Genomic DNA, 23,059 nt, shown 5'->3' on the forward strand with positions numbered 1-23,059 from the left:
ATTGACAGACGAAACCCACTGTCACCACTTCATGGGCTATTCATTTCGATTAGCAGCAAGGGATCTTTTATATGCACCATCCCATAGACAGGACAGCACATACCACGACCTTTGATATACCAGTTGTGGTGAACTGGCTGGAGCGAGAAATAGCCTAATGGGCCCATTGACAACTGCGAGTCAAGCAAGCGCTTGACCTCGAGTCACAAATTATATAAAATCGAGTAGCGTTGTAAAGCAATTTTATACCAAACTTGTGAATGTTATACATTGATGAATTCACAAAAAAAGAGACAGGGGAGCAGGGGAGGGTAACTGCTCTCCTAGTGCTGGAGCAAAACCTCAAATTCTGGCGTAAATGATAAGATATTGGGGCAAAATGTGCTAACTTGAGACCTTTTCACCATATATTTTCATCATTCTACCCTCAAAATTAGTTGTAATCCATGTAAAAATATGTAGTGATTCATTTGCAAACCTATATAAAACTGTTCGGTAGTAATGCCAATATGAATAAATGTTGTTATCCAGATTCAGGCATTTTCGTTTAATTCAGGCAAAAACCAGCCTGCTTCCCTACAAAAATGGGAGCCTGTACAACTATGTAAAAAAAATGACAAACAATTCATATAATTACAAACAACATGACTTATATAGGTATTAATACAAAAACAAATTAGTTTCTAACATACATGTACTTTTTATGACCTGTTTTACATAACAACGTCCTATTTAAAGGGAAATCTTACTACTGCATGCAGCACACCACCATTTTGGGCAGCCGTAGAATCATTTAAATGTTTAAAAAGGTCACTGTTTTCTTTAGTTCCATTGTATTTAACTCTGTTTTACTATCGAAGATATGTACTTGTGTGTCTGTCAGATTTCATTTTAAGCATTATAACTACTTTTGTCTTTGTTGCATTACAAAAAAGGTTAAATTTCATATGGTTAATGGATATAAAGCAGTTGATTTGACCAGACACAGAAAAAAAAAGAAATGTTATAGTGATTCATACACTTATTCGCTTTATGGCTGTGGATCAAAATTTTGTCTTGTGACCTCCAATTTTCTTTTGGACATTCCAGTAATATAAGGATATTTTTATATGTGAAAATTTCAAGGTGTAATGACTTTTACATTTTGACCCAACAGTAAGATTTCCCCTCAACTTATTTACGTAATTTTCTGAGGTTTATGAAATGATAACATTCACATTTTTAGTGACGTCGTCCAATCAGAATAGCTTAATCAGGGCTTGAACTTAAGAATTTGTTGACTACGGCAGTATTGACAAAAAAATAGCCATGGGTGAAACGGCCAACTGACAGCAATTTTGAGTTTTTTTCAAAAGTGACTTTTGCAGCAAATCAACATTACCTAAAGACATATTTGAAAAGCACAAATGTTAAATACTAGCAGATAATATACACCAGCCCCAAGTTCAGCTAGCCAACGTTTCACTAACTATTTGATTGATTCTCGACATGGTATTTGGTTTAACATGAAGCGTATAAACCGGTCTAGCAGACGTTTTTCTACTCGGTCTGGCAGCACTCAGGGCTGGTATATTATACAGTGTGACATTGTTGAGGAGCTTTACAGACGTCAGACATTTTTAACCAGTGTCAGAAAAGTTCCGTCGGTGATGCTCCCAACCAAGGGTAATTTATATCTCAACGACGGCAATTGCCATCGGTGCCATCATTAATTTCGAACCCTGACTTGGTTACACTAGTTTAAAGTCATTAACTTCGAGCTCTGATATATCTTATAACGACGAGAAGTTCGTAATAATACTATTGTAAATGACTAAAACTTGGTTACGCTAGTTTTAAGTCATTAACTTCGAGCTCTGATATATCTTGTAACGACGAGAAGTTCGTAATTATACTATTGTAAATGACTAAAACTTGGTTACGCTAGTTTTAAGTCATTAACTTCGAGCTCTGATATATCTTGTAACGACGAGAAGTTCGTAATTATACTATTGTAAATGACTAAAACTTGGTTACGCTAGTTTTAAGTCATTAACTTCGAGCTCTGATATATCTTATGACGACGAGAAGTTCGTAATTATACTATTGTAAATTACTCAAACTTGGTTACGCTAGTTTTAAGTCATTAACTTCGAGCTCTGATATATCTTATGACGACGAGAAGTTCGTAATTATACTATTGTAAATTACTAAAACTTGGTTACACTAGTTTTAAGTCATTAACTTCGAGCTCTGATAAATCTTATAACGGTGGGAAGTTTATAATTATACTACAGTGAAACCTCTCAAAACCGGACCCTCCGTAAACCTGAATTCCCTCAAAACCGATGTTTTTCATGGTCCCTTTTTAAATATCTGTGCAGAAAAGAACCTCTGAACCGGATACCTCTTAAAACCAGACGTTTTACTTGGTCCTGAGGGTGTCCGGTTTAGAGGGGTTTCACTGTATTGTAAATGATTAAAACTTGGTTACACTAGTTTTATGTCATTAACTTCAAGCTCTGATATAACATATAAAGGTGTGAAGTTCGTAATTATGCTATTGTAAATTATTAAAACTTGGATACGCTAGCTTTAAGAGAATGAATGAATGAATGTTTAACGACACCCCAGCATGAAATATACATTGGCTATTGGGTGTCAAACTATGGTAATGCAAACTAATAAACGCTAGTTTTAAGTTATTAACTTCGAACTCTGATATATCTCATAACGGTGGGAAGTTCGTAATTATACTATTGTAAATTATTAAAACTTGGTTACGCGAATTCTCTATGACTGGCGTCTGATTAACTTGCAGGCATTGAAGTCTGTTCGTCCGTGCAGTCTGCGGCCCCGCCCAACACGGCGTCTGTGATTCGGTGTGTGAACACAGCGGCTGTGAACTGCTGGAAGAGGCGGTACATGTAGTTCTTGTGTCGCGGAAACAGACCCTCCATGAAGCCGATGTGACCGCCATGCGATGTCACGATGATGGCGATGTTTCCGTTTTCATCCACGTCTTTTAAAGGGATGGCTGAAATGTATGGTTGCAAAGAAACGAATGAATGAATGAATGAAAGAAAAAATGAATGAATGAAAAAATGAATGAATGAATGAGTCAATAAACACATGAACAAATTTACAAATTAATGAATTAATGAAGAAATGAAAGAATGAATGAATGAATGAAAACATGAACAAACAAATTTACAAATAAATGAATTTATAAATCAATCAATCAATCAATATATGAAAACAAGAACAATTTTTTTTACAAATAAATGAAATTATGAATCAACAAATGAATGAATGAAATAATGAAATAATGAATGAATGAATGAACACACAAACAAAACAATTTACAAATGAAGTTAAAGTTTGTTTCATTTAACGAAACCACTAAAGCACACTGATTTACTAATCATCAGCTATTGGATGTCAAACATTGGCAATTTTGACATATAATCTTAGAGGGGAATCCTACATTTTTCCATCAGTAGCAAGGGATCTTTTATATGCACAATCCCACAGACAGGGTAGCACATACCACAGCCTTTGATATACCAGTCGTGGTGCACTGCATGGTTAGAACAACCAATAGGCATCAATTCTAGATCGACCTTGAATCAGGCAAGTGCTTTACCATTTGGCAACATTGTGAAAACCAACTAAGGGGAGTGATTAATTGCTTTATTATATAATGACTAGTGGGGACAATAACAACAGACTGGGAAGTACATACCAATGTTTTTGATGTCTGTCATGACACACCACTGGGACAACAGACAGGACAGTACATACCAATGTTTTTGATGTCCGTCATGACACTACTGGATAATAGACAGGACAGTACATACCAATGTCTTTGATGTCTCAGTCATGACTCACTACTGGGACAACAGACAGGACAGTACATACCAATGTTTTTGATGTCTCAGTCATGACACACTACTGGAAAAACACAGAACAGTGCATACCAATGTCTTTGACATATCAGTCATGGTGCGTTACTGGGACCACAGACAGGACAGTACATACCAATGTCTTTGATGTATCAGTCATGGTGCACTACTGGGACAACAGACAGGACAGTACATACCATTGTCTTTGATGTATCAGTCATGGTGCACTACTGGGACAACAGACAGGACATACCAATGTCTTTGATGTATCAGTCATGGTGCGTTACTGGACAAAGACAGGACAGTACATACCAATGTCTTTGATGTATCAGTCATGGTTTTGAGAATTTTGACTGTATTATTAATTTTATGTGTATTACTTTGGAAAGAACTTAAGTGGTCATCGGCTGCACTCAGACACAAAACTTCCCTCTCCCTCATCCTCCCTGACTTACAGTGTTATGGAGCGAAGGGATCGTCAGCCACACTCAGACACAGGACTACCCTCTCCCTCTTGACTTACAGTGGTATGGAGCGAAGGGATCGTCAGCCACACTCAGACACAGGACTACCCTCTCCCTCTTGACTTACAGTGGTATGGAGCGAAGGGATCGTCAGCCACACTCAGACACAGGACTACCCTCTCCCTCTTGACTTACAGTGGTATGGAGCGAAGGGATCGTCAGCCACACTCAGACACAGGACTACCCTCTCCCTCTTGACTTACAGTGGTATGGAGCGAAGGGATCGTCAGCCACACTCAGACACAGGACTACCCTCTCCCCCTTGACTTACAGTGGTATGGAGCGAAGGGATCGTCAGCCACACTCAGACACAGGACTACCCTCTCCCCCTTGACTTACAGTGGTATGGAGCGAAGGGATCGTCAGCCACACTCAGACACAGGACTACCCTCTCCCCTTGACTTACAGTGGTATGGAGCGAAGGGATCCTCGGCCACACTCAGACACAGGACTACCCTCTCCCCCTTGACTTACAGTGGTATGGAGCGAAGGGATCGTCGGCCACACTCAGACACAGGACTACCCTCTCCCCCTTGACTTACAGTGGTATGGAGCGAAGGGATCGTCGGCCACACTCAGACACAGGACTACCCTCTCCCCCTTGACTTACAGTGGTATGGAGCGAAGGGATCGTCAGCCACACTCAGACACAGGACTATCCTCTCCCCCTTGACTTACAGTGGTATGGAGCGAAGGGATCGTCAGCCACACTCAGACACAGGACTACCCTCTCCCCCTTGACTTACAGTGGTATGGAGCGAAGGGATCGTCGGCCACACTCAGACACAGGACTACCCTCTCCCCCTTGACTTACAGTGGTATGGAGCGAAGGGATCGTCGGCCACACTCAGACACAGGACTACCCTCTCCCCCTTGACTTACAGTGGTATGGAGCGAAGGAATCGTCGGCCACACTCAGACACAGGACTACCCTCTCCCCCTTGACTTACAGTGGTATGGAGCGAAGGGATCGTCGGCCACACTCAGACACAGGACTACCCTCTCCCCCTTGACTTACAGTGGTATGGAGCGAAGGGATCGTCGGCCACACTCAGACACAGGACTACCCTCTCCCCCTTGACTTACAGTGTTATGGAGCGAAGGGATCGTCGGCCACACTCAGACACAGGACTACCCTCTCCCCCTTGACTTACAGTGGTATGGAGCGAAGGGATCGTCAGCTGCACTCAGACACAGGACAGGGATTTTCAATGTGTGGATCTTTTTGTGTAGCGACGCCTCTGTGTAGTAGTGTTCCAGCGAATCGTAACCAAACAGCTTGTGAGTGAATCGGTGATCGAACTCTCGGATAGTCGCACTCTGGAAATAGTCACAAATAACAGCATTGTTTTAATTGTAATAGTTGCACTCTGGAAATAGTAACAACAGTATTGATTTAATTGTAATAGTCACACTCTGGAAATAGTCACAACAAACAGTATTGTTTTAACTGTAATAGTCCAGCTCTGGAAATAGTCACAGCATACAGTATTGTTTTAATTGTAATAATCGCACTCTGGCAATAGTCACAACAAACAGTATTGTTTTAAATGGTGTTCTGTTTTTATATTGTAATAGTCATACTCTGGCAATATTTACAACAAACAGTATGGTTTTAAAGCTGAACACCCTAGTTCCATCCAGCGAAAAAAATTTATAATTTGGTTAATCTACAAACCTGTAACACACTTAGATCAGGTTTTATATCGATAAATATCATGGGAATCCCCATGTCCCAATTGCTTGAAATAATTTTGCAAGTTAGTATTTTGATGTCACCGGTAGATGTCGCTCGAAGCACAACAATGCCTACGTCACGACAAATTTCACAGACTTGGGGTGCGTTTCTTTCACCTCTCCTGGACATGTTCCAACTGTTCTGTCCTGGTTGTATCCCCTCTTCAGATATCGTAAGACTTAGCAAAATTATTGGTTTTAAGGGTTTGTAACGTTTTGTATTGAGACACTTACTTGTCTGAACTTTATTGTTACTGATAATGTTCACGAACTGTGAAGAAAAATCTCACAAATGAACAACAACAAATCGGATGTTGATTGCGCGAACCGTGCATGAGAAAACAAACCGAACCAAAATGATAACGGTCACGTGGTATAACAATGTCTGTGACATTGAAATGGAAATATCCTCTCTAAAAATAGATTAGACCTTGTCTGCTCAACGGTTTTTTCTCAAACGTGCGTCTGTTTTTAAGAAACGAAAAATGTATTTTGTGGTATTACAAACACCAGGATTACCAGGATTACCAAAAAACACTTCAGGTGAATGGAAATGTATATTCTAAATAATAAACGGTAAGTAAAGTGCAATTTTATTTGTGAAAAAATGGGTTTAATAGTGAAAAACAACGCCGTAATGGTTAACAACCAGCCGTAACTAGGGTGTGTCCCTTTAAATGATGTTCTGTTTTTATATTGTAATAGTCATACTCTGGCAATAGTTACAACAAACAGTAGGGTTTTAAATGATGTTCTGTTTTTATATTGTAATAGTCATACTCTGGCAATATTTACAACAAACAGTAGGGTTTTAAATGATGTTCTGTTTTTATATTGTAATAGTCATACTCTGGCAATAGTTACAACAAACAGTAGGGTTTTAAATGATGTTCTGTTTTTATATTGTAATAGTCATACTCTGGCAATAGTTACAACAAACAGTAGGGTTTTAAATGATGTTCTGTTTTTATATTGTAATAGTCATACTCTGGCAATAGTTACAACAAACAGTAGGGTTTTAAATGATGTTCTGTTTTTATATTGTAATAGTCATACTCTGGCAATAGTTACAACAAACAGTATGGTTTTAAATGATGTTCTGTTTTTATATTGTAATAATCATACTCTGGCAATATTTACAACAAACAGTATGGTTTTAAATGATGTTATGTGCTAGAAAATTCATTAAAAGCATATAAACCAGTAAGAAATTCAAACTCGTTTAATTAGTAAAAATAAGATGCTCAAGAATATGGAGGAAATTACACGACTAACCTTCAACACATGGTTCATATCGTAATGGTCTTCATACAGATGAATATTTCTAAACAAAGAGAAACGTGTGAAAACAACTTTTACAATTATATAACAAATGAAGCTGTACCAGGCATAACGTTTGAACCACATTCTTAACTATGATAAACAACTCTCCTACATTTAAAGGGACATTCCTGAGTTTGCTGCAATCTTTAAGATGTTATCAATTAACAGAGACTTTTTAACGATTGTAATTATATATCAAATATATTTTTCTGCATAAAATATTAGTGGCTATATATTAAACGTGTTTCTGATCGTTGTAATATTTGTACTAGGTTAAATTTCATTTTATTTCCTAAAAAGTCTTTTTTCGTACGTACGAAATTTGAAGGCAAAATCCAGTTTGGGCTTCTTACAAATACACAACGTATTGAGATGATCAGAAACATATTGCATATACAGACACTGATATTCTAAACAAGAAAAAATATTTAATATGTAAGTTTAATCGTAGAAGTATTTTATTAGTCGGAAACATCTTACAATGCAGCAAACTCAGGAATGTCCCTTTAATGGGTTTTGGGGGGTTTGGGGTTTTTTTTTTATCCTACTGCCACCTTTCCTTTCTCTCCTTTGAGTTCTGTCTCATTTCTTCCCGGTCCACCTCCACATCCCAGTCCTTGTCTCTCCAACTGCGACAGGTGCTTGTCTCTTGTAGCTATCTGTGCCACACACCTGCCAATCTCCATCAGCTTTTAGCTGTGGGATTAGTCTGATCACTTTGGGGATTGTTCAGCAGTTACTGCTGGTATTGTTTTCTAACTTTAATGACCGTTAAGATTTTTACCACATGTTGTCCAGACAGATAGAAATACCTGTAAATAAACCTGTGTACCGCTCTCGTTATGTACATTACATTTCCTATAAATCAAAGACAAACCTGGGTACAGTTCTCGTCATGTACGATATATTTCCTGTAAATCAAAGACAAACCTGCGTATGGCTCTGGACATGTACATTACATTTCCTGTAAATCACATGAGGTACATTTCCTGTAAATCAAAGACAAACCTCTGTACAGCCCTCATCATGTACAGTACATTTCCTGTAAATCATGTACGGTAGATTTCCCGTAAATCAAAGACAAACCTCTGTACAGCATTCGTCTTGTGCGGTACATTTCCTGTAAATCAAAGACAAACCTCTGTACGGCCCTCGTCATGTACAGTACATTTCCTGTAAATCATGTACGGTAGATTTCCCGTAAATCAAAGACAAACCTCTGTACAGCATTCGTCATGTGCGGTACATTTCCTGTAAATCAAAGACAAACCTCTCTACGGCTCTCGTCATGTGCGGTACATTTCCTGTAAATCAAAGACAAACCTACCTACGGCTCTCGTCATGTGCGGTACATTTCTTGTAAATCACAAACAGTAAATTTCATGTAAATCATGTACGGTACATTTTCTGTATATTTCCTGAAAATCATTTATGGTAACAAAGGCTGTGGTATGTGCTATCCTGTCTGTGGGATGGTGCATACAAAAGATCCCTTGCTGCTAATCGAAAAGAGTAGCCCATGAAGTGGCGACAGTGGGTTTCCTGTCTCAATATCTGTGTGGTCCATAACCATATGTCTGAAGCCATATAACCGTAAATAAAATGTCTTGAGTGCGTCGTTAAATAAAACATTTCTTTCTTTCTTTTCCTGTAAATCAAAAACAAACCTGTGTACAGCACTCGTCAGTAATCTGGCCAGCATCTTGTTGAAGAGGAAGTAGTTGATTGGCTTCTCAAGCGAAAGCGTCGACTCGAAAACATTCCAGCTTACCGAGATACACATGGCCGCAACCAGCTTACAGTTGGGCCCCATTGAGGATATATAGTTGAACAAAATCATCCTGAATAAACAAACAGAATTTGTTACATATGTAGCCTATGGTAATTATGTGAATATAGCTTACAGTGGGGCCCATTGAGGATATATAGCAATCTAATGAAAATTAGCTCCACTATTACATGTGGATCTAACACCAGCCAGTTGGAGCTCATGTCCATCAATCAAAACCTTACTTGCAGAATCCTGCCAGTGATTTAAAAATAATTTGAAAACATTCCGAATTATCCTGAGGGTATACGACATGTTTCGTGTGAATTACGAATGCCGTAAAACATGTTTTATTTTATAAAATAAATAATTTGTAATGTAAAACTGAAGACTGATTTAGTTAGGGTTTTTTAATAAATAAATAAATAATTTTTAATGTAAAATTGAAGACTGATAACCCACCCCGTACGTATTGGTATGGTTCGCTGTACTGCGGCCACTAAAATAGACTCGCCCGATATTTTTAGAATTTGTATGCTCCCAAATAACGTTATAAAAGGCGAAGTGTGATTGGTCAATATTTAAATTATTATTTACAGACGAAATGTTACCTGGACATTGGGGACTAGGCAGTGTTGTTACCAATCCGATTAAAATTAGTTCTACTGGTCTAAATAAGGCATTCGTAATTCACATGAAACGTATCGTATACCCTCAGGATAATTCGGAATGTTTTCAAATTATTTTTAAATCACTGGCAGGATTCTGCAAGTAAGGTTTTGATTGGTGGACATGAGCTCCAACTGGCTGGTGTTAGATCTACATGTAATAGTGGAGCTAATTTTAATTAGATTGGAATATATAGTTGAACAAAATGATCCTGAATAAACAAAGAGTTTTGTTACATATATACAGTAATTATGTGACTATAGCTTACAGTGGGGCCCCATTGAGGATATATGTAACCATGTTTACAAAGAAAAAACCCAAAGAGTGTAAATATATTTTTATAAAGTTGAAATAAGCCTTAACTGGAAATGAAAATATGCATAATGTCATCTACCAATATTTGACTACACTTGATGAAAAACATTTTGTCTAGTTTTAACTTACTTTTATATTAAGTGCATATTTAAGTCTCTTTATATCGACCTTGCTCTGGTATCAGATTTAAGAACACAGCGATATGTATTGTAAAGAATATTACTACATAAGCTCAACTACAGCTTGAGTAAACAGCATAAACAACGGGACATTTGAAAAGATAAAGCCGATATCCTACATCATTATAACTATGTATTCTCGCTTTACATAATATTCTAGTACCTATAATAAAGCAATTTACGTTACCCTCCAAGCGAGATGCCAACTCCCATTACAGGGGCTTCTGGGTAGTTTGACTTGATGTGGTCAACAACAAACGCCAGATCTTCCGTGTTTGCAGCACAGTATGTTCTAGGCGTCTGAACAAGAAAAACATGTCAGTGTTTATAACGCACTTACTGTGTTTACCAGTAATTAACCCCAATATTGAGTGCATAATTAATATTTAAAGGGCCAGATTCAAAAATATTTGTAAAAGTTAGTCAAATTTTTAGATTTAAAGCGTCAATATATTTGTAATATTTAAGGCTGCAATCTTTTAAATGTTTAAAGAGACACACACAGGTATATTTTTAATATATAAAGAAACACACCCATGTATATTTTTAATATTTAAAGGGACACACCCATTAATATTTTTAATATTTAAAGAGACACACTCATATATATTTTTAATATTTAAAGGTACACACTCAGGAATATTTTTAATATATAAAGAGACACGTACCCATGCATATCTTTAATATTTAAAGGGACACACTCATGTATATTTGTGGTGTGTTTTACAATTAGTAAAATGTATTAAATGATGAGCTCGTGAGACTGTCACTTTTAAACTGTGTCTGTCTCAGTGTTTTTAAATACATTTGTACTAACATATGATGGGGAGTTGTCAATGATACTCTAAACTTGTTCATAAAATTGTATGAGTTCAGCAATTTCAAACAAAAATTTGTTTCATATAACCTGACTAATTCATGAAATCCATAAATCTAGAATTTTATAAATAATAAATATATACAATGAACATGTTAAAACATTTTGTGGGCAATACAGAGAAATAAAACTTGACCCAACATTATTAGTGTCTCGAACTTCCTTCCCTAAGAACTGTTCCCATTTTACTAACCAGGAGTTTGGATCCTCCATTTCCCCGGTTGTTGAACACGACGGACCTGCAACATAAATTATTTTAATTTTTTTTATTATCCACATGGTTCAACATAACCAAGTTAATAAAAAACATATGAACAGGGATTATCAGGGCTAGCTTTGGGTGAGCAAAACATTTCACCAAATTGTCTATTAAACTTTAAAAATTGCAGAATTCAACAGTAATTATTTTCTACAAAATGTCAATTATTACATGAAATTATTTCGCCAAATTAAAATCAAATTCGCCAACTGCTTTCAAAATTCGCAGTTGTCGAATTTGGCGAGTGCGAGAGTATATCCTGTATCTATATCAATGGCGTAGCCAGCATGAGGTAGATGAAGTGCTTGCCTAGTCTGGAAGTTCCACAGATTTATTTTATTTTTCCCATGACACTGATATTTATTTTACAGGTCTGGGTTTTCCTTGGTGTTTTTTCCTCTCTGGCTATGTCCCAGTATATGGTGTGTGCTTTAGTGACGTCACAACCTACGATGGTTTTACAATTTTGTAGTGCTAAGATTGACTTGAAAATATGAACTCAGGAGTCGTAATTGTTTAAAACATTTTGTGAAGTTTCTAAAAAACACTGTTAAACTGGGATTTTATTTTTGGATACGTACAGAGGCCACCTGCCTATAACAGTTATTGCAGTTAGACTGATTAAAAGGTTGTTCTATATATACACGGATCCGACTGTATACAGATACAACAGAATAGAAACCTGTATCCCAGTGTCTCGGCATCATGGGCCATGTGTTTAATGTAGGCATCATTACTGCTACCTGAAAATAAAACAAAATAAAAACAACCATTCAATATCTCTGTTTAAAGGCCATAACTCTGTCAAAAATAAATAAATCGCCATGACAATTAAACTTGGTCTGTAACAGTACATGATAAAGCTATAATCAAAATTGAATAAATCGCCATGACAATTAAACTTGGTCTGTAACAGTACATGATAAAGCTATAATCAAAATTGAATAAATCGCCATGACAGTTAAACTTGGTCTGTAACAGTACATGATAAAGCTATAATCAAAATTGAATAAATCGCCATGACAGTTAAACTTGGTCTGTAACAGTACATGATAAAGCTATAATCAAAATTTCTGCTCATTGTCTTTAGGCATTGCCAAAACAAAAAAACAGTCTGGAAAACATATTTTCGAACGTGTTATTCTGTCTGTGGGATGGTGCATATAAAAGATCCCTTTCTACTAATGGGCCAGTGCACCATGACTGGTATATCAAAGGCCGCGGTATGTGCTATCCTGTTTGTGGGATGGTGCATATAAAAGATCCCTTGCTATTAATGGGCCAGTGCACCATGACTGGTATATCAAAGGCCACGGTATGTGCTATCCTGTCTGTGGGATGGTGCATATAAAAGATCCCTTTCTACTAATGGGCCAGTGCACCACAACTGGTATATCAAAGGCAGCGGTATGTGCTATCCTGTCTGTGGGATGGTGCATATCCTTTGCTACTAACTGAAAAATGTAGCTGGTTTCATCTCTAAGACTATTTGTCAATATAACCATATATTTGACATTCAAGAGCCAATTATTAATAAATCAATGTGCTCCAGTGGTGTTGTTAAACAAAATAAACTTTCAACTTTATCTTTGCAACCCTCGAAATTCGCAACGACAATCAGCAGTGCTATTGTAAACTCGATCTGTAACGTCATTTTTATAATCTTCAGGTATATACTTTGTTATTATCTATATTAAACTTATTATACGAGGAGGGGCAAGACGTAACTCAGTGGTACAGTGCTCGCTCGATGCGCAGTCGGTCTGGGATCGATCCCCATCGGTGGGCCCATTGGGCTATTTCTCGTCACAGCCAGTGCACCACGACTGGTATATCAAAGGCCGTGGTATGTGCTATCCTGTCTGTGGGATGGTGCATATGAAAGATCCCTTGCTGCTAATCGGAAAGAGTAGCCCATGAAGTGGCGACAGCGGGTTTCCTCTCTCAATAACTGTGTGGTCCTTAACCATATGTCTGACGCCATATAACTGTAATTAAATGTGTCGAGTGTGTCGTTAAATAAAACATTTCCTTCTTATTATTAAACGAGGAAGACCGAAAGAAACATGGAAGAGGACAGTAAAGAAGGAAATTCAAGAGGGCAGTCTGAACTGGGGGCTGCTGGAGAAGCTGGAAAAAAGACAGGCAGCAGTGGTGATCTCTGGTTACAGCCTTATGTGGGCTTCTTAGCATGAAGGGGATTTAGTAAGTATTAAACTTACCTGTTTTTACCTGTATTAAACTTACAAATTTTTATTAAATTATGTATGTCATAAAAATGCAGTCTTTGTCTGAAAACAATTCTAAATTTTTTAGTAATGGGTGGGGGAGTGGATCAAACACACACACACACCCTTTCTCCGATATCTCCCATGTTTATATCACTAGCTGTGTTTACCTGTTAATCCTGGCAGAATTAGAACTCCTTTGTCTATGTGACTATCTGTGTTTACTTGTTAATCCTAGCAGGATTAGAACTCCCATGTCTATGCGACTATAGTCCGTCCCACAGGGATCGCATTTTTTAATATACTAAGTAATTTACTACAAGTTATTTATTTCCGAGCCGATTGATTTGTAAATTGCACACACAACTTGTATTTCTTTGTTATTTCCAAAACACTTTTACTTTTCTTCTTATGTCAAACCAAACTGAAAATATTTACTAATTTTTTTTTAATAGAATGATGGGATGGACTATAGTTGCTTTTACGTTAATCCTGGTAGGATTATAACTCCTTTGTCTATGTGACTAGCTGTATTTACCTGTTAATCCTGGCAGGATTAGAACTCCCATGTCTATGTGACTAGCTGTATTTACCTGTTAATCCTGGCAGGATTAGAACTCCCATGTCTATGTGACTAGCTGTATTTACCTGTTAATCCTGGCAGGATTAGAACTCCCATGTCTATGTGACTAGCTGTATTTACTTGTTAATCCTGGCAGGATTAGAACTCCCATGTCTATGTGACTAGCTGTATTTACTTGTTAATCCTAGCAGGATTAGAACTCCCATGTCTATGTGACTAGCTGTATTTACCTGTTAATCCTGGCAGGATTAGAACTCCCATGTCTATGTGACTAGCTGTATTTACCTGTTAATTCTGGCAGGATTAGAACTCCCTTGTCTATGTGACTAACTGTGTTTGCCTGTTAATCCTGGCAGGATTAGAACTCCCTTGTCTATGTGACTAACTGCGTTTGCCTGTTAATCCTGGCAGGATTAGAACTCCTTTGTCTATGTGACTAGCTGTGTTTACCTGTTAATCCTGGCAGGATTAGAACTCCCATGTCTATGTGACTAGCTGTGTTTACCTGTTAATCCTGGCAAGATTAGAACTCCCATGTCTATGTGACTAGCTGTGTTTACCTGTTAATCCTGGCAAGATTAGAACGGTTGGACGCACCTCGGACGGGATGGGGCTGTTTACGCTATCCTGCCAATCGAGTTTAATCTCACCGTCGTCCCAAGTCTTTATCAGCTCACTGAAACACACACATATATAGATACCACTATTTATTTTGACATTAGGAAAATATTGACATAGTCTTAGAGAGGAAACCCACTACATTTTTCCATTAGTAGCATGTGATCTTTTATATGCTGGGGTGTCGTTAAACATTCATTCATTCACTCCTTAATATGCACCACCCAAAAGACAGGAGAGCACATACCACGACCTTTGATTTACCTGTCATGGTGCACTGGCAGGAACGAGATAAAGCCTAATAACCTCCATACCTATGAGCATCAAACACAGACATAAACCATTTATGCGCTACAAATTCAGGTAACCCATTTTGATTTTGCAAAATCTGTCATGGGCATGTAAATGATGTCCTAAATTTAATGTGCACACAAAAATGAGTTCTGTAGGTAGTAATAAACCAAACAATATTCAACTGGGTCAAAGTTTGATGTGCACAGCCGCCACTGCACCTAACTTTTGATAGAGCAGTTAATGCTACACGTCCTAGCAGCCATTGGTGTTGGGGCAGGACATAGCCCAGTGGTACAGTGCTCGCTCAGTGTGCAGTCGGTGTGGGATCGATCACCGTCAGTGGGCCCATTGCACCAGGACTGGTATATCTAAGGCCGTGGTATGTACTACCCTGTCTGTGGGATAGTGCATATAAAAAAAAAAATTAGAAACTTGTTTATCATTATGGATTCTGGAGCATACCCCCCCCCACCCCCGTGAAAATGTTTAAACTCAGAACCACTGTAGACGCATTCTGAACCTTTTCAGAGGCATTTTTTTGCTATCTTTTTTCGAGTCAATTTTAAGAGGATATTTTATAGAACAATTACATACAGCCTCGACCTAGTTTTTGCATTATGCACTTGCGTACTGTGCGTAATGGGATTCCTTTTTTCGTTTTGCGCTGGTTACGCTACTTTCACTTTATCAATGGTATTTCTATGCTACAGTGACTTTCAAATGTTTGTTTTTTAAAGCTCATTATGCGATGTTAGTATTTTTCAATTTTTGTGACTCTTTTGGATTCCTGTTTACGTTAAAACTGTTTTTAACATATGTAAAATTATAGGCAATCCAATATTATGTCTACATATATTCCTTTAGAGATAAAATAGCAGCAAATAATTTAGCCATCCCTAGAGTACATTTCTTTAAAACTTTTTTTAAAGTTTAGACTGGTCACAAGTTACAACTGTTATAATATAACGTTGTCTACTGGTTTGCTGTGCATCAAGTATCTAAAATTCAGCCTCAAACATGTCGGAATACTAGTAGTATGTCTGTGTGAATAAACTGTTCTGTAATCATGAAGTTTGCAAGTTTTAATTTCTGAACGTTTATAGGTCATGATGTAACCAATTTGCAGTTCGCGTAAATTTAATTTTGCGTAACCGACACACGAACAGAACGGCGGTTCGCATGAAATATTGTGCCCTGGTGTTTGTGTAACAGAAAAAAATCAACCTTCAGTGAAGGGATTTGAACCAAGGATCCTCAGTGTGACAAGGCCAGTGCTCTACCAACTGAGCTAATAGGGAAATTCCCACTAGCTACTGCCAGTAGGATAAACTTTATATTAACCCTACTACATTTGCTGTGATAAAACGTTGGTTCATCTGGCCAGTAAATTTCTGTAGTGAACTGGTGTCAGTGTACGAACTACCATTGTGCTGAAACATGGACATGGGTAATAACCTTCAATTACACAAAATATCTTCTGGAAGTCAATGCATTCCTACTCGAGACAGTGCAGAATGCGGTTGTGTTTAGCAATTGTCGAGGTTTCTCTCCCCCCCACACTTGGGGCTGTGCTGCACGAGCTTGGCCGCTTGGCCAAGTATCGTGTTGAACACAATGGGAGCACGGCTATTGTCACCTTGTATTATGGTGACAATAAACAGAAGAGATTGGGAAGTAGGAGGAGACGTCGTCCCACGGCAGCTCAGGGGGGACCAAACCGGGCGGCTCAACCGCCAGGGGCGGTCCCTCCTGCTCCACAGAAGAAGACGAGACTGGCAGGGGCGGTTCAGGGGGAGCCAAAACCGGCAGCTGAACTGCCGGCGGCGGCCCCTTCTGCGTCGTCATCCCCCACTACTCAGAAGCAGCAGACACCAGGAGCGGCAAAGGGGAAGTCAAAGCTGTCGGCTAAACCGGCAGTGGCGGCCCCTCCCCCTGCAGCACCAACGCCGATGGAAACAGGAAAAGTGTCGTCCACACCAACCAATCCACCGGCGTCTCCACGAGTTGTTGCGACAGCGGTTGCAGAGCCTGAAGCCAAGAAGAGGAAGGTGTCGGTCCAGGACTTGTCCGACACACAGCCCACGACTTGGCAGATCGCACGCAACAAGCTTCCTGGATGGTACCACAACTGTGTGAAGAGGGAGTTCACTGCGACCTCTCAGCTGCCAGGCCCCTTCGTCACCAAGAGCTGGAGACCAACACCAACTGGTCAAGGGCGGTACCAGTTCCAGTACGTCGAGGGAAGTCGTACCTACTACCTGACGTCGGAGCGGAACGGGATGTACCGGCAAGGCTTACTGAAATCAGACATGGATAATCCAATCGTCCATCGGATTATCAAGCAGATACTTCCGGAAGACTACTCAGCAATACTTCGGGGAGAGTGCTACATCGACCTGCCTCACTTCTTCCCGAAGTTCCGAGCCGATCATCCCATCAACTCGCCATGAATTCCGCTGCGTACCCTCTCCTAGGACATGTACTTCCTTTTTTAGGGCTTAGTTAGACTTTAAAAACATTTTTGGCCGCAGTTCAAAATTTTATGGGGTTTTTTGTTGTTTTTTCTTTGTAAACAGTCCGACGCAGTTTATTTTGGCAGCCCGTCTAAATTGCTCAAATCACCTTAAAACCTTTTCGGTCGAGCACTCTATTATTAAATAGTCCGATCCTCTCTTCTTTCTCTTATTTATTTTTGGACTGTCTTTCTAAAATGCTCCAAATTATATCAATATTCGGCCGAGCAGTCAATTCCCACTATTTAATTTTTAGATGTAAATTTCAAAATTATCCCCTTAATTTTGTTCTGTCCCGGAGCAAGTCACTGGCTATCCAGAGACAGGCCCCGGGACGGACATGCTCGAAACTCTAGTGGTATATGAGCATGTTAAAATTATTCGCACTCGCACTCGCTGAAACATGTGCAGGATCCAACTAAAAATAGCATGACAATTTTTGTGCGGAACTAGGGTAGTAATAGACATTACCAATTATCTCTGAAATAACAAGCTTAACCCCCTTTTTTCTCATTTACTTTAAGGGTGAGGTGTGGTATTATTTATATCCATGGTGTATATGTCGATTGATACGCTACAGGTGGGAGTTTTAGTCACATGTTACTATTGTCGTCTATGGGATTTAATATGGTGATATACGCCCTTGAAATTAAATTATTTTCAATGTTTACAGTATAATAAACTGAACCGGTAACCTATGATGACTTCTTGACTTCTCACCTTCTGTATGCATCCATTTTGGGTGGCGCTTGAATGACATATCTGAGAATGGTTTGTAGTCTGGGGTCGAAACACCAAACTGTCGGCCAGAACTTCTCTCTCAGTATTGGGCAGTGCTTGTACAGGAAGTCTTTGAACTTCTGATCACTGCATGCAATCAGGGGCTTCTGAAATCATAAAGCATGTCTTATAAGGACCAAACCTCAGGAGTGCTCTGGCTTTCTGCTAGAAAATAATTTGAGGGTACAACTTAATACAAACAAAACAGACCATAAGTGTTCATACTTAGGAGTGGGAATTGTTGAACTGTCAAAAAAAAGGAAATCTAGAGGGGTCCCGGAAATTCTTGAAATCCTAGGTTAAAATTTGTGCCATCTGACACATTTTGGAGGAAAGGATGATGAAAAGGGGAGGAAACACAATGTTCCATGAAGGAAGACAGCTGTTCCGAGGAGAATTCCCACCCCTGCATGCTAGGTGGTTATGGGTTTCAAATCTTTTGAATTTGGACACTGCTATTTATGCACTTTGACAAATTTTTAAAAGCAGTTCTCACAAAATTACTAAATTGTATCCATTCATTTCCAGGGGGCGAGACGTAGCCCAGTGGTAAAGCGCTCGCTTGATGCACGGTTGGTTTGGGATCGATCCCCATCGGTGGACCCATCGGGCTATTTCTCGCTCCAGCCAGTGCACAACGACTAGTACATCAAAGGCCATGGTATGTGCTATCCTGTCTATGGGATGGTGCATATAACAAATCCCTTTCTGCTAATCGAAAAGAGTATCCCATGAAGTGGCGACAGCGGGTTTCCTCTCTCAATATCTGTGTGTTCCTTAACCATATGTCCGACGCCATAGAAACGTAAATAAAATGTGTTGAGTGCATCGTTAAATAAAACATTTCCTTCTTATAGGACTCAGCTGTTTTCATACACCACAAAGTTAGAAACAGTGTAACCTGAGTACTCTAACAGTGAGAGAACTAGACAAACATTTGGACAGTTATTAACGCTCTCTCTTAAAGTCAGAGACTAATCCATATAAATTCTGCACAATCTGTGCTTACCAAAAGGTAATAAAAGATTCCTGCTCTAATACAACAACAATCCTATGTTTGACTTTAAATACCTTTACATCGATCATTTTCAAGCTCCCTGATAAAAAATAATCCATCTATTAATTCCTAATATACAGACTACAGGCAGAAACCCGTCCGCAAATACTGTATGTATTCAACTGGAACATTAATGAAAGTGGGTGCTGTAAGGTTTCTTTATGTAGTGTGTGTATTAGTGATTATATTTTAATTAGTTTTTATCAGGGAGCTCGAAAATTATTGATGTAAAGGTATTTAACATCAAACATAGGATTGTTGTTTTCTCCCATCCCTAGCTATGCAAGACAGACCCATTCCATGACGTCAGCCCACATGCAATAAATCTGTCTTGCATGGGCTATGAGGTCATTGAATTAAACATTGGGAGTATTAATGGCATTGGTAACATATCATGTCATATTAATGCGAGTTGGTTAGTTTTAGAATGATATTTTGTTGTTAAAACCTTCATTATAAAAGCTGTCTTGTGTAATGTGTAGTGTTAACTTGTATTTAACACATTTAACACATGAAACAAACACGGCAAATATGATAGTGAAATTTATTTATGATAAAACGGTCAAATAAAGAAGTTACTTTTTCAGACATTTTTGTTTGTTCATGTAAAATAATGATTTATTTATCGAATGAATGGGGGGGGGGGGGGGGAGACTCCATCATATGCAGTTGTGTGGGATAGAAAAAGTAGACCCTCGGTGGTGGAAATTTCGACCACATCAGGGGTACTTTTTCTATCCCACATGACCACATATGATGGTGTCTATTAGTATTACAGCGGGAATATTTGACTACCGTTTGGTAGACAGTGATGACTACCACAGAATTTATACAGATTTGTCTCCCGATGGTGAGAGAGCATTGATAATTGTCCCTATGTCCGTCTAACTCTCTTACGGTCAGAATACTCGGGTTAGAAACAGGGCAGATCAAGGGGTGTCTGTGGAGCACATTACAGGTTCTTGAACAAACTTTCATGGAATTTTTATTGTCTGTCACTGTCAGGTACAGTTAAAAGTTTGTTTTGTTTAATGACACCACTTGAGCTCATTGATTAATTAATCCTCAGTTATTCAGGGCTAGCTCTGGCACTCGCCAAATTCGCCAATTGCGAATTTTTAAAACAGTTGGCAACTTTTATTTTCATTTGGCGAAATTATTTTTTGTAATAACTGAATTTTTTTTGTAAATAACTGTTGATTTCTGCAATTTTTGAAGTTTAATGGACAAGTTGGTGAAATATTTTGCTCACCCAGAGATAGCCCTGGTTATTGGATGTCAAATATTTGGTAATTGTGACTTGTAGTCATCGGAGGAAACCCACTACATTTTGTTCTAATGCAGCAAGGGATCTTTTATATGCACTTTCCCACAGACAGGAAAGCACATACCACGCGTCCTTTGTCCAGTTTTGGTGCACTGGTTGGAACGACTGTCAGGTACAGAGGTGCAGAAAAAAATATATATATCACTCGTCCATTGGACCAGAACACCCTAAAGATTATCAGTTCACCAGAATTTTGACTAGTCCATTATATAAACTGCAGGGCGAGACATAGCCCAGTGGTAAAATGCTCGCCGTATGCACGGTTGGTCTAGGAGTGATCCCAGTCAGTGGCTATTTCTCAAACTGAAGCTTGTGTTAATTTTATATTAATACTAGTACTAGTTTAAAATAAGTGAACAAATAATTTGTTAAAATAACAAAACTAAAAATGCATCTTTTTTTTTCTGGTCATGTCAGGTCATAGGGCTTAGTGTGCACATTCTGAGCAAGCTGTTGTAGCACACGCCTGCCATGCCAACTCCTCCGTCCAGGACTGTTTTGGGGCCTTAAATAGAGGCATTGCCCCCCCCCCCCCCCCCCCCCCATCACAACCTCTCCTACGTTCCTAAGGTATTGTTGCCCCCAAATTACATATGGTTCTAGTATGGAACTCTTTTATTAACATTTAATTTTGCATTCAAAAGAACTGTTTAAAACAAAATGTAAAAAAAATATATAAATAATCCCCGATTTGAGGGTTCATTTTCAACACGAACACACACACACCCCCCCCCCCCCCCCCCAAAAAAAAAAAAAAAACCCACACACAAAAACGCGTTTATGTCAAACCAACCCTTACAATGTCGGTGTACGAGACTCGGATTTTTTGTTTTTACCTTGACAACATTTAAAAGATAATACGCCAAGTATATCCCTCCTAGGGCACCCGCGACAGGAAGGGTGGGGGTTGTCTTGAAAAACTCAAATAATCGAGACATAACGATCGTCCCTCCCTTGTCAGTTCCAGCGTCTTCTGCGTTCAACAGTAGATGACCAAGGTCCGCGGTCGGATTCAACCAATCAGTTTACTGTTATCTGCCCGAGACGGTGACAAGGAAGTAATTAACTCAATCCGTTCCGTTACCCATGATTCGCTTTTCACGTCCGTTCGGTCTAAATCGCCCTGACTGGACGATGTGATAGGGTGTCCATTTATTTGATGCACATTATCATATACATGTTTATCAAAATGTCGTTAAGCTTTCATTCATGCATTCATTCATATGGGATTATCAATCAATCTGAAATCATTTATTTCCGTATATGAATTATACAGACATGACCAATAATATTGACAGCAAGAAAAGACAAAAAAGACATGTTACAATGGTTACAATATCCTAGCACAATTATAATGTATATACTATTATCCTGTTCAATTATTTAGACCCAAAGTTTTTTGCAAATGTTACGTTTATGTCCTATTCGATATTTGTTTTCTTTGCATTTACATGAAAACAAACCCAAACTCCGACAGGTTTTATATACAAATCATCATATAAAATGCACGAAGTTTACTTAATTCCACTTTTTAAAAATCTCTGTGTCTTTTGAATGCACGTTATTTCTCCTATAAATAACTACGGTCATTTGCATATCAAAAGCATCATTCTATAGTGCATTTCAAACTAATGTTCGGTTCTATCGTCCTATCCGCACAAATCGTAGTATGACCTATATTTAAGAAAATATCTGTAAACATGAAGCAGGCGCGGATTCAGGTGGGGAGTTCAAATGACAAAACCTCAGTTTGAAAAAAAAATATGTATCAAATATTATAATTATATTGTGGAATACACAAGCGCGCGCGCTGAAGGGAGAGACAGACAGAGAGAGAGAGAGAGAGAGAGAGAGAGAGAGAGAGAGAGAGAGAGAGAGAGAGAGAGAGAGAGAGAGAGAGAGAGAGAGAGAGAGAGAGACGTCATTTATGTAACGACGCACTCAACATATTTTAATCTATGGTTATATGGTTATAGGGAGAGAGAGAGAAGAATATGGTATGCATGCGATTGGTGGATGTGTGACCCTCTGCACAACCCCAACCCCACTTAAGGCTTTTTTTGTATATGGAGCGGGACGTAGCTCAGAGGTAAAGCGTTCGCTCATGGTAGGTCGACTGATCGA

General features: G+C 38.7%; 1 protein-coding gene across 1 annotated transcript; it reads right to left on the reverse strand.

The window, feature by feature from the left end:
- Positions 1 to 49: 49 nt before the first annotated feature.
- LOC121376742 (phospholipase ABHD3-like) lies at positions 50 to 21,904 on the reverse strand. The gene is made up of 10 exons (XM_041504508.1): positions 21,772 to 21,904; positions 18,492 to 18,658; positions 14,907 to 15,022; positions 12,218 to 12,278; positions 11,470 to 11,515; positions 10,587 to 10,699; positions 9,136 to 9,309; positions 7,421 to 7,469; positions 5,563 to 5,728; positions 50 to 3,016 (listed from the first exon to the last, which is right to left on the reverse strand). Exons 1-10 carry the CDS (start codon positions 21,871 to 21,873, stop codon positions 2,790 to 2,792), a joined length of 1,221 nt encoding a protein of 406 aa, XP_041360442.1. The 5' UTR covers positions 21,874 to 21,904; the 3' UTR covers positions 50 to 2,789.
- Between the last annotated feature and the right edge of the window lie 1,155 nt (positions 21,905 to 23,059).

This window comes from Gigantopelta aegis, chromosome 7 (assembly GCF_016097555.1).
Source record: "Gigantopelta aegis isolate Gae_Host chromosome 7, Gae_host_genome, whole genome shotgun sequence".
Taxonomy (NCBI): domain Eukaryota; kingdom Metazoa; phylum Mollusca; class Gastropoda; order Neomphalida; family Peltospiridae; genus Gigantopelta; species Gigantopelta aegis.

Coding starts and splice junctions, on each gene's coding strand:
- LOC121376742 (XM_041504508.1), bottom strand. CDS start 21,873: ATGTCTCGATTATTTGAGTTTTTCAAGACAACCCCCACCCTTCCTGTC. Junction 12,279..14,906: donor AATCTTGCCAGGATTAACAG/GTAAACACAGCT, acceptor TTTTATTTTCAG/GTAGCAGTAATGATGCCTAC. Junction 11,516..12,217: donor GCCGAGACACTGGGATACAG/GTTTCTATTCTG, acceptor TTTATGTTGCAG/GTCCGTCGTGTTCAACAACC.